At 43.0% G+C, this 15,260-nt stretch overlaps 1 protein-coding gene across 4 annotated transcripts in view; it reads left to right on the forward strand.

Annotated features, from left to right (window-relative positions):
- The window catches only part of LOC106522060 (tectonin beta-propeller repeat-containing protein 1), a 15,867-nt gene extending 2,710 nt beyond the window's left edge, over window positions 1-13,157 (forward strand). The window contains exons 3-26 of one of the 4 annotated variants that reach the window (XM_014014907.1): window positions 663-895; window positions 975-1,157; window positions 1,283-1,405; window positions 1,507-1,629; window positions 2,388-2,562; window positions 3,359-3,459; window positions 3,540-3,641; window positions 5,385-5,512; window positions 5,612-6,198; window positions 6,917-7,029; window positions 7,492-7,647; window positions 7,732-7,881; window positions 7,989-8,146; window positions 8,378-8,505; window positions 8,821-8,911; window positions 8,999-9,095; window positions 9,179-9,258; window positions 9,349-9,405; window positions 9,473-9,647; window positions 9,750-9,885; window positions 9,974-10,066; window positions 10,142-10,248; window positions 11,861-11,980; window positions 12,180-13,157. In XM_014014907.1, coding sequence (XP_013870361.1) covers window positions 671-895; window positions 975-1,157; window positions 1,283-1,405; window positions 1,507-1,629; window positions 2,388-2,562; window positions 3,359-3,459; window positions 3,540-3,641; window positions 5,385-5,512; window positions 5,612-6,198; window positions 6,917-7,029; window positions 7,492-7,647; window positions 7,732-7,881; window positions 7,989-8,146; window positions 8,378-8,505; window positions 8,821-8,911; window positions 8,999-9,095; window positions 9,179-9,258; window positions 9,349-9,405; window positions 9,473-9,647; window positions 9,750-9,885; window positions 9,974-10,066; window positions 10,142-10,248; window positions 11,861-11,980; window positions 12,180-12,320 — 3,549 coding nt within the window. In that variant the 5' untranslated portion in view covers window positions 663-670 and the 3' untranslated portion in view covers window positions 12,321-13,157. Of the gene's footprint in view, window positions 1-662; window positions 896-974; window positions 1,158-1,282; window positions 1,406-1,506; window positions 1,630-2,387; window positions 2,563-3,358; window positions 3,460-3,539; window positions 3,642-5,384; window positions 5,513-5,611; window positions 6,199-6,916; window positions 7,030-7,491; window positions 7,648-7,731; window positions 7,882-7,988; window positions 8,147-8,377; window positions 8,506-8,820; window positions 8,912-8,998; window positions 9,096-9,178; window positions 9,259-9,348; window positions 9,406-9,472; window positions 9,648-9,749; window positions 9,886-9,973; window positions 10,067-10,141; window positions 10,249-11,860; window positions 11,981-12,179 lie in introns of those variants that run through there. The other 3 variants (XM_014014908.1, XM_014014911.1, XM_014014909.1) reach the window with 3 other exon arrangements.
- Window positions 13,158-15,260: the final 2,103 nt, after the last annotated feature.

The raw sequence follows: 15,260 nt of genomic DNA on the forward strand, positions 1-15,260 counted from the left end.
TCACAATAATCACATTTGCCAGTTTTATGTTTTTTGAATTTTAAAAAGTGTATAATTAAGTCCTGTAGGACCAAATCGTAGCCTTGTTATCACTCTTTCCTCCTTTCTATTTCTTCTTCCATTTCTTCTTTCTCCTACATTCTTCTGAATTAAAAAAAACATCTTCCTGTTTTATCTTCATCCCACCTTTTTTGCCATACTTTCATCAGTTTCTCTTTAACAATACTCTTWCCTTCAGATTTACTTATTTTAATTGTAAAACTAATAGGATACTGAACTGTCCTCTTTGCCATTTTATCTGCCCTCTCGTTTCTTTCTACTCCATTATGTGCTGGAACCCACACAAATATAACTATCAAAGTAGAAAGTAGTAGTAGTAGATTAGTTAAATTTACTAGTTTGACTATTTTACACGCACATCAACAAAGCTTCATCTTGACCTTTTATCGGCTTGCCTAAAATTAACAAAAAGAAGCTTCAAAAGAAAATAAACAATTTAAACCTGGTTGAGGTCCTGTTTGGCTGTGGGGCTGCTTTTTTTCTGTCGCTGAAGGCATCCARTGTTTAAAAGAGAAAACAAAATTCAACATGCTACGCAAACCTTTGAAGAGAGCCGAAATCTGTAATTGCAATAAGGTCTGGGTGCAACTGTTTGTGTTTAGGGAACACCATGCCCATCACGGTGCTGTGGGCCGTGGACGTGTACGGCAGGGTGTACAGCCTCTCCACGGGTGGGCAGAGCTGGATGCGCGCTGACGACATGCTGCTGGAGCTGAAGCGCGCCACTGCAGGCAAGGGGCGCTGCTGGGGCATCGGCTGTGATCATCACGTTTATCTGCACATAATACCAAGTGAGACCCCCATCCGCTACCGAGAGGAGACCTATGAAAACCAGGTCAGCTCAGACCCTCTCTTTWAAGTAAACATGTAGGCGTCATGTAAATAAATGGTTGGTTTGTTTGTGTGCGTTTCAGCGGTGGAACCCGGTGGATGGCTTCACTGACGTCCTGCTGCCCACAGACCGCTGGCCGTGGAGCGACGTGACTGGGATGACTCCCCAGCCGCTCCACAGCTTCCAGCTGCCCTCCAGAAGCTGGGAGTGGGAAGGAGACTGGTACGTGGATCAGACCTGTGGAGGAGAACCCAGCCAGACTGGGGTGAGGAACAACTCCTAAAGCCTTTTTATTTAGCCATTTTTATTTTCCTTTTACATTTCCATTGATCGACATAAGGTTTAATTTTCTAGTTATACACTCCCCTCTTCATTTCTCTCACCGTTCAGGGCTGGGAATACGCTGTTGATTTCCCAGCCAACTTCTCCCCGGACAAGAAGTGGAACTCCTGTGTGCGTCGTAGGCGGTGGATCCGTTACAGAAGATACACGGCACAAGGCACTTGGGCAAAGGTTTGCAAAGTCTCCTCTACTTCTGTCTAGGATGCAGCGCTTTTCATCATTACATAGTTGGCGTACAAATACGTGCGTTAAGCTCAGTCTGCTCTYGCCAGATCCCCCTGGACAATCCCAGGAAGCCCCCGCTGCCGCTCTGTGACATCAGCTGCGGCGGCTGGGAGATGAGCGACCAGTCCGGACGCTATCCATACCTCTGGGGTGTGTCCCAACAAGGACAGGTCGGTCAGCAGCTTGTGCTAAATGTGAAGCAAACCTCTCATCCATTTTTTTTTCTGTGTTTCTCTTCTACTTCACACAAAGCTGACAACACTGGCTRCAAATAAAAGCTAATCGCATAAATTAAAGCTATGCTAACTCTTGAGCCGCTACTAAAAACGGTGTGATTATGTACGTCCTGTTCACAGTGGCAGATTTTATCTCAAACACACACACAGAATGAGTTTTCATATGGAAAAATAGGATTTTTTTAAATCCTTCAAATAATAACAACAAGTATCAAGAAACTAAAAGTTATCAAAGATTTTAAAGTTTTTTTTTTTCAATTCTTGTCTCAAAAGTGGGCTTTGTTCACTCTACAGAACACAAAATGAGTTTTCATGTGGAAAAATGGGATTTTTTTTCCAAAAATCCTACAAATGCTAACAATGATGATCAAATGATTTTTTTATGAACCTGCTCCCCAACTGGCTTTGCAGGATCAATTTTTAGCCACTAGAGGGCAGCACAACTCTATTAAATTATGTTCAAAGTTTGTGTTTTTTTTGGACCCAGTTACAGTAATACTCGTGAAAGTTACTATATTTTARTGATCTACTGTTAGATAGGTGGTATATATTATACAGCTTTTAGTCAAAAAGTGTTGTTCGTACTTTTCAGTATATGATGTAATTTTTAATGTAATTTCCCTTTGGGATTAATAAAGTATTTTTGAGTTTGAATTGAATCTGATCTGTTAAAAATGACTGCTACCATGCAGGTGTGGTTCAGGGAGGGTATACACCCTCGTGTCCCAGAGGGAAGCAGCTGGGAGGAGGTGGAGGTGCCCAAAGAAGTGGCTCAGTTGTCAGCCGGCCCCGGGGACCTCCTGTGGGCTTTACTGTGGGATGGAAACCTTATGGTTCGTACTGGACTCAGCCTGGACAGCCCAACTGGTCAGCACTTACCTGTTTGTGCAAAAGTTCTTCTAACAGGGTTCCCACGGGTCCTTGAAATCCTTGAAAGGTTTTGAATGTGAAATAAATGATTCCAAGGCCCTGGAAAGTTTGTGAAAACAGCCAAAAAATTACACTTATCCTTGAAAGTCCTTGAATGTTTTTTGAGGATTGAAATTCTCTATTCACATGACTGATTTTCATCATCTTTTAAAAAAAATAAATTATAAAATTTAATAAAAAAAACATACATTTGTTGCAGTGGATAACTCAGGATTACGGTAAACTGACATCATTGTTTCTGACTCAACAACTTCTTTGTTCAGTTTTTCATTGAATTTATATAATATTAAACTTGTTTATTGGTAACATTCTGCGGTAGCAGTAGTTGCCGTTGCGCGTGGTTCTTTAATTTGAGGGAATTGGTACTTGAAAGTCCTTGAAAGGGCCTTGAATTTGATGTTCACCAAGGCGTGAGAACCCTGTTTTAACATATATTTATTTTCTTAATTTTTCCTCACCCTTGAGAGTGGTACATGGTACATTTTGGAAATAGGAATAATTGTGCAGCTTTTAATGCAGTTTTAGAATAATTTTAGTAATTTAATAACAGTATGAGAAGCGTCATTAAGGATTTCCAGGAAAYACTTCCTTTTTAACTGAATAAGTCCCAAAAAATGAAGAATTACTAAGTTGCCATGTACACTGACACTATAAAAGTGAGATTTTTCTTAGTAGTGCAGTTTATTTTACAACAATCCAGCGGCTTGTTGATGATATTTTCTCCCTCTGATAGGCACCTCCTGGGTGGAGGTGGAATCCCCCTCAAAGGAAGTGGGAGCTCTTCACGTGTCTGTGGGAGTCAGCGTGGTCTGGGTGGTCACTAAGGACTATAAGGTGAACCAGAACTGCTCACAGACGGGTAACGCTCGGAGCAGCGACGSTTCATTCTTACACTGAACTGTTTGTGGATCCAGGTGTGGTTCAGGCGTGGCGTGAACTCCCACAACCCCTGTGGCTCCRGCTGGATCGGCATCGGAGGAGAGATGATGATGGTGGATGTGGGACTCAACGACCAGGTGAGAACTTCATCAAAACGTTTCAGCTACTGTCGTTCTGTTTTTAWGGAAACACGCTGGAGCTCCACCAGTTTGGTTATGGGCTCCGAGAAAAGAATCCCATCAAATAAGAGTATGAACAATTATCATCTTAACTGTTGTAGATACTGTTTGAACTGTTTGAAGAAGCCAATGGATAGCCTGAGTGAGGCTGAGACCAAAATAGATCCAGCCTCAAAAATGTCATAAAAGCTTGTGCAAACACCGTTTTATAAACCTTTATATTGCTGTTTTATTCACATAGAATTATGTGGTTATTTGTCAGCACAAATAGCAGTAACTAACACTAAGCAGGAATATCATAATATTTCTAATATTTAGTGTGGAAGTGACTGAAATGTAATAGTTTATAAAATAAAGTTTTCATGAATTCAAATTTTAAAGACTAGAGTGGCTTTAACACAACAAAACTACACTGGATCCATGCAGATTAGCATCAATCTGGTCAGAATTAAACTCTTTTTCTTTAAAATGAGGACATTTAAAGAGCTATCTCTATCCGGTAAGATATTAATTGTTAAAGTTTTTACAGGTCTGAACTAAAAACAGTTGAATTTTAGATAATTAACAGAAATAATTACATATATTTACTAGGGGTGCAACAATATATGCTACATGTATAAATCGTTCAATACAGTGCTCTAGGTTCAATATGCATTATGTATCAAATAATACAGATTAAAAAAATATATTTTATCAACTTGTATTCTAAAGATGTGCCGTGTTGAAGGCTCAGTGGATCTGTGCTCGACTACTCCACCTAGGCTGCATCGAGCTCAGATCCACTGAGAAACTTGCTGTTTCAGCAACATTTAATTTCAAAACTGGACTTTTGAGGTTAAACAAAGGTTCATAATTATTTTCAATAAATGTGGAAATTTCTCTTTTTTTGTAGGAAGAAAATATCGAACCGTGAGACTAAAGTACTGAACTGAACTGAACTGTGAATTTTTTGTATCGTTGCACCTCTACTRTTTACAATGAACACACTAAGATTGACTTTTTTTTCTTTTGTTAGGAACATTAAAAGACTTTAAAAAAAACATTTTACTTAAGTTTTTACACTCATTTAAACTCTTCCATGACAGGAAAGTGAGCAGCTCCTTCTGTCTGGATCTGGTTTCAGGACCGGCCAGATCAGGGGTAGAAACTCTCTGCTCTCACTGCTGAAGACTTTGCTTGCACTGCAAACCCACATCTCACACCTTCTCCTCCCTCTCCGTCTCACACACACACACACACACACACACACACACACACACACACCCCTTCCACCTCCAGCCTGCAGTCATGCCCAGCGGCAGCCCTGTAACACGAGCCGCTCCAGCCAGTGTCCCAGCAGTCGTCTCTGTCCGGGCCTTATATATATTCCCTCTGGCCTGACATATGGGASACTCCCTAATTAGAAGCTGGCCAAGCCGTTGTCATCGAATCCCATCATATCCCCATATTTTATATTTCAGGGTTACAGTTATGGGTGTGTGAGGCGGCAGCAGCCGGAGTTACAGTAGCTGTCCTTATAAAGTAGCAGCTGCTTCTGTCCCGTTGATTGGTCTTTAAAGAATGAAGGGTAATTTAGTTTTTGCTCGTGACTTTGATTGAACATCTCATCAAATGAAATGATTGGTTTCAAGCCGCAGCAGAGATGATGAAGTTTCACTGTTGTTGCCCCGCTTCCTCTCCTTCCGTCTCTCTCTCCGTTAGGTGTGGGCAGTGGGTGAAGACCGGGGGTTGTATTTTAGAATGGGGGTGACCCCGTCTGAACCAAGTGGAAGTGGCTGGATCCCTGTTTTGGCCCAGTGGGGCAGCAATAAAGATGGGATTCCACCCAGGTCTGGTGTGGAGATAAACTTTAAATTTACAGCCAAACATTCGTGGCTGACGTTTGATCTCTAACCATCTTTGTGTGTTTGTGTTGTTTTGAAAMAAAGGAATGAAGGTGAGTTAAACAGCCAGCTGACTGAGGCCTCTCAAGGTTCTGCACTGAGCTGCACCGACTCAGAATCAGAGTCGGGTCCTGCTGACCCCCAGCACGCAGACACACCGGTACTGGAGGCACAAGCTTCTTCTATAGTCCCCTTAGGGGCAGCCGACGCCTCCGCACCACCGCCCGAGCTGAAAGAGGCTCCTTCAGCCCCGCGGCACGACGTCCCCAAGCCCTTCATCCCCGCCAGCGACAGCTTCATCAACAGCCTGGTCTCTGACCGCGACCGGACCCTCACACCGCAAGCCTCCATCACAGAGACGCCACACGAAGGCAGCGAGGAGCAGCCCCCAGCTGCCATCCTTCCGACCCCTCCTGCAGCTGGACACGACGTCCCCTGGATGAACGTGGACCTGGAGGGGGCAGAGGCAGCGCGGACCGCTCAGGCCACGGTGCGTGCATCAAGCGACGGCCTGGGGACTCTGGAGGGCTCGCAGCGCGTCGGAGAGGAGGACGCGCCGGTGTGGACTTGGATTTCCGGCGGAGGTTGTGACGTGGACGCAAGTTCACAGATCAGCTGGCTCAGTCCTACAGGTACAGAAACAATTACTCTGTGGTGCTTTTTAAATTAGTAACAGGTTATTATAGGCTTTGTTTTATTTTTAGAAAGCTTGCCTTTTTTTCGTCTTTTTTATGTAAATTAAATGTCTGCAAATTACAAAGTCAAAGCCAAAGTTTATTGTAGCCTACTAAATTCTGAACTGTGTGGAGCATCTTGTTTATTTTCCAGGCTCTGCAGTTAAATGACTGCATAATACAGTATGTAACAGTGTTAGCCAAAAGATGAAAGTGATAAAAGCGTTAAAAGTAGCAAAACAATCATCTTTAAGCTTAAGATAGCAGAACAGTAGCTAAAAACAAAAGGTAGTATACAGCCAAAGCCACAGCAAGTATGCTAAAGCAGATTATAAAAACAGATTGAAGAGCTCTAAATGATTTGTTTTACTGAGAAAATATTTGTAAATAAAATAAATAAGTTGCAAATTAGCCTCCATCATTTGAATGAGCTGGATGTTTTGCTCTATGAAAGGCTAAAATAGCACAAATTATGAAGAAGTACCTAGATTTCAGAAAGTGTACAGAAAAAAAATAACAAGAAAACAGTAGTGATTACTGGATCAACATTCCCATAATTTTTAAAAGTTCATAAACCAAAAATGTAGTTTTTTATGTTTTCATATTATCCTGGAGTTTTTAAATCTCTAAAGTTTGTCTACACTGACTTGTTGTTTGTGACTTGTTGATCTGTCAGGTCCACTCACCAGCTCCTTGTCACTGACTCCGGTTCAGTCTGCAGCCTGGAGCGAGCAGCCTCAACAACAGGAGCGCAGAGAGATCAGCAAGAAACCCCTGGAGAGAAACAACGTGAGACCGTTGTTATTTTACTGTTTGTGTTTCTTGTTTGTGTTTGTTTTTGTCTTTGTTTTTGTGTTTGTTTGTTTTTGTCTTTGTTTTTGTCTTTGTTTTTGTGTTCATTTTTGTGTTTGTGTTTATATTTATGTTCGTGTTTGTGTTTGTTTTTGTCTTTATATTTATGTTTGTGTTTGTATTTGATTTTGTGTTAGTGTGTTTGTGTTTGTTTTTGTGTTTGTGTTCATGCTCATGTTTGTGTTTATGTTCATGTTTGTGTTTGTTTCTTGTTTGTGTTTGTTTTTGTGTTTGTTTTTGTGTCTGTGTTCATGGTGTTTTTCTGTTTGTTTTTGTGTTTTTTGTGTTTGTGCTTATATTAATGTTTGTGTTTGATTTTGTGTTCGTGTGTTTGTGTTTCTTGTTTGTGTTTGTTTTTATGTTTGTGTGGTGTCATCCTTCCTTTGTGTCTATCCCCAGTCGGTGTGGGTGCGTAAAGGTGCTTTGCGTTGGTGGAGGGACTGGAAACCGCAGCGCTGGGTGGATGTGAGCGTTGCTCTGGAACAATCCACCAAGTCTGACGGAAGGAAGGACAGTATTTTCTTTGTGTATTACATGCAGTACGATGAGAAGAAGGTTTGTGTTTGTTCTTTAATTCGGGGATAGTTGAAGGAGACGGTAATAATGATGAAACATTCTCTCTTCTGTCTCTTGTCTCAGTACCTTCAGGTGTTTATGAGCGAGGTAACGGTGCTGGTTCCGGTTCTGCGGGACTGCCACTACGCGTTTGCTGTGTACACAGCTGAGAGGACCAGACAGAGATGGCCTCTGGTTTTAGCAGCACAAACTGAGAAGGACATGAACGACTGGGTAGTRGTTCTGTTCTAACCCAAATGGATCAAGCAACAAATTGGAGAGAAGAAAAAAAGTTTCTTGATTTGTTAACTGATGAGGTTTTTCTTTGTTTCTGTCTTCAGCTGAGCCTGTTGTCTGACTGTTGCTGTGAGTGGCGAGGGATCACCGGCGCTCCGTCCAGACGGGCTCTGTGGTCCACCACTTTAAAAGGAGACGTGATGGTCCACGAGCCGTCTTTGTCCCTGGAGGCTCCTGCACACACCACCGCCTGCGACCTGATGTGAGACTGATGTGAAGGACTGACTTCTGTTCTGCTTTGCATCACTTTGAAACCTCTCTTTCTCGCAGCCTTGACCTTTTTTTTCCTCACATCTTTGTTTTTAGCCGTTGTTGTGTGTCTCTGCAGTCAACATGTCACTAACATGCTAACATATAACTGTCTCTTCCGCTCTGCCTCTCTCTGTGTGTCTAACATGGCTAACGCGGGTGCTTCCGCTGTATGGCGCTGCAGGTTTTGGCGGCAGGTCCAGGGGCACCTGCGCTGCATAGAGTCTAACTGCCTGGGGCTGGTGTGGGGCATCGGGTGGGACGGCACCGCCTGGGTCTACAGTGGGAGCTTTGGGCAACAGCTCAGTCCTGGTAACACATCCCGTAGACCCGTACAGTGCATTTCCTGCAGCTTCCAAGGAATCAAATCCATCATTTATGAAACTAGACTAATTGAATGAAAGCTTTTGGTCCAACTGGTTGAAAATCTTTAATAAAAAAACGTCTTATCCGTACAGGAAACAACTTATGAAGTTGACAGCTGTTGCCACTCACAAAACATGGCAACATGTTAAAAAAATAATGGGAGAACTTGCTAAAGCAACGTAAAGATTTTGTCATCTCTTCATGTGAACGCTCAAACATAACTGCTTGGATTAAAATCTGTTTCGATGCTTCCTGCTGCAGACGGCGCTCAGCTGCAGCAGCAGACTGATGTTAGGAGCGTCCATGTGTACGAGAATCAGAGATGGAACCCCGTGACCGGATACACAGACAAGTAGGGACGCCTTTTTGTTTTTGAACTTTTAAAGTTGTTGTGGGAGAAGAAAAAAAAAGTGCAACTGTTGATGACTCGCTCCTCCAGAGGACTTCCTACTGACCGCCCTATGTGGAGCGACGAGAGCGGGCTGAAGGAGTGCACCAAAGGCAGCACGCACCCACCCACGCCTCAGTGGTCCTGGGTAAGAGGAACCCTGGAGCTCCTCCGGCGATGTGTGACATTTATTTTCCCGCTGACCTCCCGCATGTCGACGTTCTGTTTTAGGTGTCGGAGTGGGCCGTGGATTACAACGTCCCTGGAGGAGCAGACAACGAAGGCTGGCAGTACGCTGCGGACTTCCCCACGTACGAAAYGCTCATTTCTCCAGATGCCACCTCTGAGAAAAAACAAACGTTGCAGCTGAATTCTTTTCTCTGACTCGTCTCGTCCCGCAGGACGTTTCACGGACACAAAACGATGAAAGACTTCGTTCGCCGCAGACGATGGACGAGGTGAACTCACACTTCTGCAGGCGGTCGCTCAGTTTCTGCAGCGGCGTTAATCGTGTCTCCCTCACAGGAAGTGTAAGATAACAGTGAGGGCTCCGTGGAAGATGGTGCCACCGATCCGCATGAGCGACATCTCTCTGATGCCGTGTCTGGCTCAGATCAAAATGGACCAGGTCCCCGTCTGGGGCCTCAGCGACAAGGGAGACGTCTTGTGTCGACTGGGAGTCACTCCTCAGAACCCCGAGGTGAGAACATGTGCAGGAAGTGCACGAGTTTAAGCCTCAGGAAAGAATCTGTTGTGTTTTTAGATGTTCGGGTCACAAACTCCAGTGTTTCTGTTCCCACAGGGCAGCTCCTGGCTGCATGTGGGCACAGATCAACCCTTTAAGTCCATCTCTATCGGAGGAGCCAATCAGGTGTGGGCCATCGCCAAGGACGGAGCTGTGTTTTACAGAGGATCTGTGTCCCCACAAAACCCCGCTGGTCAGTCGGACACGTAGCTTCAGAGTTTGAAGAGTCACACTACGCTGTCAGAGCTCTGAGCAAGACTTCTTCTCTGATCCTTCTGCAGGAGAGTGTTGGTACCACATCCCGTCGCCCCCCAGGCAGACCCTCAGACAGCTCTCTGTTGGGAGAACTTCGGTCTTTGCTGTAGATGAAAACAGTAAGTCGTGTTGGACTCTAAGAGCTCTTTGACTTGAGAGAATCCTAATTAGGTATGAATAATAATGTCTTACAGGTAACCTGTGGTTCAGACAGGGCCTCACGCCCAGCTATCCTCAAGGCTCCGCCTGGGAGCTCATCTCCAACAACGTCACCAAGGTTTCTGTGGGACCGCTGGACCAGGTCAGTGTCGATACAAGCAGCAAGAGACGAGAACTGGGGACCAAGAATTAGTTTGTTGATGAAACAAGTAGTTCCTGTAGTTTTGTAGTCAAGACCACCTAAGCTGAGACCAAGTCAAAGCCAAGACCAGAGTGTATAGAGACTGAAGACCAAGACTTTCAGGGGCTGGAACTGAGTCGAGACCAAGACCAGAATAAAAAACAAACTAGTGCCTTAAAACAGAGTACAGTATACTGTAGACAGGTAGCTAACTTAATGGCTGTGTCCAAAACGGCAGGMCGGGTCCTCCGAAGGCCGAATTCGTCGGCCGCATACGTCACAGCCCCGCAACGAAGGCCGTCCAAAACCGAAGACTCCTCCGATGCGTCCGACACATACGTCCTTCCTTTTCCCCGATTTGAAGGACAGGTCTGATGGATCCTTCCCGGCCCAGCATATCCCATAATGCATTGCGGCCCGACCGGAGATTTTTTTAAGCTAGTAATGGCGGACGAAGCGAGAGAAAAGAATACATTTTAAATAAAAATATGGCGATATAAAAATTAAAAAATTTTAGCGATTGTAATTCTAATACTTTTATCATTTGTATAAACGTGTTTTTAAATATTTTTGTCATAAAAAAAACGCGAAATAAACATGCACCTACAGCGGATCAATTAGTTCTTCAAATGTTACCTTTAAGTTAATTTTATTGTTTTGTGATATTAATAATGTTAATTTATTGATATTTTTCTAATTTTGATCTATTTTTGCTTCTGTTTAGCGTCGTCATGGTTGCTAGGTGACATGACGTACGCCAGGGTGGAGGGGAGGGTAGACCGTCCAAATTCACAGACTCTTTTTTTTTTTTCTCGGTCTTCCCGGTCTACCAAGGACCCGGCCCACCTCAACCGGGTAGTCTGGGTCCTCCGGAGGACCCGGCCTGCCGTTTTGGACACAGCAAATATGTATAGATATTGACTTGGTCTCTTTGTGTGAGGGCTGTACAAAATGTCGGTACAGAGTTAGCTAGCTAGCTTTGTTAACATCACTTCTTTGTGCTTCCTCTCCAAGTGTCCAAAGTTTGATGCGGTCCCCATCATCTCTGAATTTGAAGCACTGCAGAATTTACAAGTTGCTKTTTGCTTTCTCCTGGATGTAGATTTAGTCATATTTTATTACTGAAGATTTTACAGACCTCTTCTCCCACTTCCAGACGACCTCTGCTCACTTTCTTGGAGTGCCTCATGCGAGTGAAAGCGGGGGTGGGGATGTGTGATAGCGGTAACAAAAATACATAGATAGAAATGAGTCACACTTTAATTAGTTCATTTTACATATAACAAAAGCAAGGATGTTAACAAATAAATTGAACAATATTCTAGCAATTTAGTGAAATAAAAGCCTGAGTCTTCAATGCCTGATTGAGACGAGACCGAATACAAATGTGGTGTCGAGACTAACACCGGGTCCATGGACTCAAACTCTCATCAGCTTTGTGTAATTCTACAAAATATTCAAAAACTGAAATGTCTCTGATAAAAAAGTATCACTTCAGAAAGCTACAACATATAAAAATAAAACTWAATAATGAGTAACATGATGGTGCTTATTTTGGTGCCTCTTGATTAAGGTTTGGACCATCGCAGATGGAGTTCCAGGTTTCTCAGCGGAGACCCCTGGAGCTGTCTGCCACAGACTGGGTGTGGGGCCCCTGCAGCCCAAGGGCCTGTCCTGGGACTATGGAATAGGAGTGAGTTGAGTACTCTGTACTTTTTGTCTTTACTGCATACTTGAATTTATTCTTTCTACTCATCGTTTATCATTATTTAACAAAGCTGAACTCTTTTAGAGCAAATCTGTTGTTTATTGTCAGATGATCTTAAACAGAGTGTAGTTTGGGCGGTAAGTAAAAATGTGAGACGCTTACTTCTCCTGCGTTTGACTCTCAGGGAGGATGGGAGCATATCAGTGTGAGGGGGAACTCGGCAGAGCCTCCGCGGGGCCCCCACCCTCCTCCCGCAGGCCCCTCACGCAGCCCGGCCCATCAGCGACCGGCGACTCAAGTGAACGGGAGCGCAGTGTGCGTGTAGCTTCCTCCTCCTCCTCCTCCTCCTCCGTGTGTGCGCCTGGATCTTCCTTCGTCTTCTCAGACTCTTTCCTCGTCCCCGTCCCGTAAAGGGACTGCACAGTCACAGCACGGAGTCCGAGCTCTGCAGTTTGGTTGGATGTGACGGATGGATGAATGTTAGAGCGGGACTCGTTGCACAAGAAGAACTTCCTGAAGTGTTTGAAGACCGAGCAGTGAGGACAAACAGGATCTCGTGTGGGATGGTTGTTCAGAACAGAAGCAGATGCATGCGTTTGGTCCGACTTGGCTTTGGCTGCTGGGTGTTTTTGGGATGAAGCAATAGCTTTTATGCATTTTTTTTAATTATCCAGTGAAAACCGAAGAGGGTGGGATTTAACTGAAGGGCTATGGTCTGGGTCCTAAACGTCAAACACAGTCACTGTAGCCTAAAACTAAATGATTTAGTAGATTTTCTTTCTTTCCTCTTTGGTTTTGTTTGACTTGTTTCTCAAATGATGTTTGAATTGAGTTTATTTATTTATCATTGSGCTTTTGCTGAAGTTTGACTTTATTTTTGTCCTGTTATGTTTGCAATGAAGTGTTTTTCAGCCATATGCTTTAAAAAAAGCCTCCTGAAGGCTTTCAAAAAACAAAAAAGGATCTCGACTCCACGTGAAAATATTTTGCTCTTTACCATCGGACAAACCTCCTGCAATAAATAACTATTTAATACAAAGCCTCTATTGAAGAAACTCTGACAGTGACTGTTGACACGGCAGCAGGTCTGAATGTCACCATGACTGGTTGGATCTTTGTGCTTTAATGGCATCCAAATATGAAATAAAGAATAAAGATGCTGGGAGGTTTTCCTGTCATGAGTCGCACAAAAACACTGTTTGGAATTATACTTATCAGATTTAAATATAAAATGCTTTTCACTAGATTATCCTACACACAACACTAGTTTTTAACAGTGTTTCATTACAGCTTAAAACAGATGAACTTTCTACATATTAGGTGTTTTAGACAACTTCAAGCACTAAAAAAACACTGTCTTTCCTATGAATGCCACAAGCTTAGCAAGTATTTCAGCAAGTTTTCCTTTCCTGCAGAAATAATTGGGATTAATTTTATTTTGTTTATTATTTTTTTTTTTTTGGGGGGGGGGGCCCCCCGTTTGCTTTTTAATCATTTACATCCATTTTCTCTCCATTTTGAGTTCTCTTCTATTGCATGACAAAAAAAGCCTTCCTGCACCATGATGCCACCATGTCTGGTTATAATGAAGATCATGATCTGATTAGTTTGTACAAAACTAAACCTAGCACAAAATGTAAGGATATGAGCATTTGGTAGATTATACAGCAGGTAAAATAAGTGTTGAACACGTCACCATTTTTCTCAGTAAATATATTACTAGAGGTGYTAATGACATGAAATTTTCACCAGATGTTGGTAACAACCCAAGTGATCCATACATACAAAGAAATCAAACCATAAATGTCCAGAAATGAAGTTATTTGTAACAATGTGGAATGGCACAGGGAAAAAGWATTGAACACACTTACTGAAATTTATCTAATACGTTGTACAAAAGCCTTTGTTGTCAATGACAGCTTCAAGACRCCTCCTGTATGGAGAAACTAGTGGCATGCATTGCTCAGGTGTGATTTTGGCCCATTCTTCCACAAACAGTCTTCAAATCTTGAAGGTTTYGTGGACCTCTTCTATGAACTCTGATCTTTAGTTCTTTCCATAGATTTTCTGTTGGATTCAGGTCAGGTGATTGGCTGGGCCATTCCAGCAGCTTTAGTTTCTTTCTCTGAAACCAACTGAGAGTTTCCTTGACTTTGTGTTTRGGGTCATTGTCTTGCTGAAATGTCCAGCCACGTTTCATCTTCATCATCCTGGTAGATGGAAGCAGATTTTTATCAAGAATGTCTCTGTACATTTTTCCACTCATCCTTCCTTCAATTATTTGAAGTTTGCCAGTACCATATGCTGAAAAACAGCCCCACACCATGATGTTCCCACCTCCAAACTTCACTGTTGGTATGGTGTTTTTGGGCTGATGTGCAGTGCCATTTGACCTCCAAACATGACGTGTATTCTGGCATCCAAACAGTTCAATGTTGGTCTCATCTGACCAGACTATATTCTCACAGTATTTCACAGGCTTGTTTAAATGTTGTGCAGCAAACTTTAAAGGAGCTTCAACATGCTGTTTCTTCAGCAGTGGAGTCTTGCGTGGTGAGCGTGCATACAGGCCATGGTGGTTCAGTGCATTACTTATTGTTTTCTTTGAAACAAACGTACCTGCTAATTCCAGGTCTTTCTGAAGCTCTCCACAAGTGGTCCTTGGCTCTTGGACAACTCTTCTGATAATTCTTTTCACTCCTCTGTCAGAAATCTTGYGAGGAGCACCTGGTCGTGGTCAGTTTATAGTGAAATGATGTTCTTTCCACTTCTGAATTATGGCCCCAACAGTGCTCACTGGAACCTTCAGAAGTTTAGACATTCTTCTGTAACCGATGCCATCATTATGCTTTGCAACAATAAGGTTGTGRARGTCTTGAGAGAGCTCTTTACTTTTACCCATCATCAGATGGTTCTTGTGTGATACCTGGYCATCATTTGGGACTGAACCAGCCGATATTAATTTGCACTGACAAGGGGCAGGCTTGCTTTCTAATTACTGAGAGAGTTCAGCTGGTGTCTTGGCTTTCCATGCCTTTTTACACCTCCCTTTCTTCATGTGTTCAATACTTTTTCCCTGTGCCATTCCACATTATTACAAATAACTTCATTTCTGGACATTTATGGTTTGATTTCTTTGTATGTATGATCACTTGGGTTGTTACCGACATCTGTTGAAAATTTCACGTCATTAGCACCTCTGGTAATATATTTACTGAGAAAAATGGTGACGTGTTCAATAATTATTTTACCCGCTGTATTTTAT

This window comes from Austrofundulus limnaeus, unplaced genomic scaffold (assembly GCF_001266775.1).
Source record: "Austrofundulus limnaeus strain Quisiro unplaced genomic scaffold, Austrofundulus_limnaeus-1.0 Scaffold120, whole genome shotgun sequence".
Taxonomy (NCBI): Eukaryota; Metazoa; Chordata; class Actinopteri; order Cyprinodontiformes; family Rivulidae; genus Austrofundulus; species Austrofundulus limnaeus.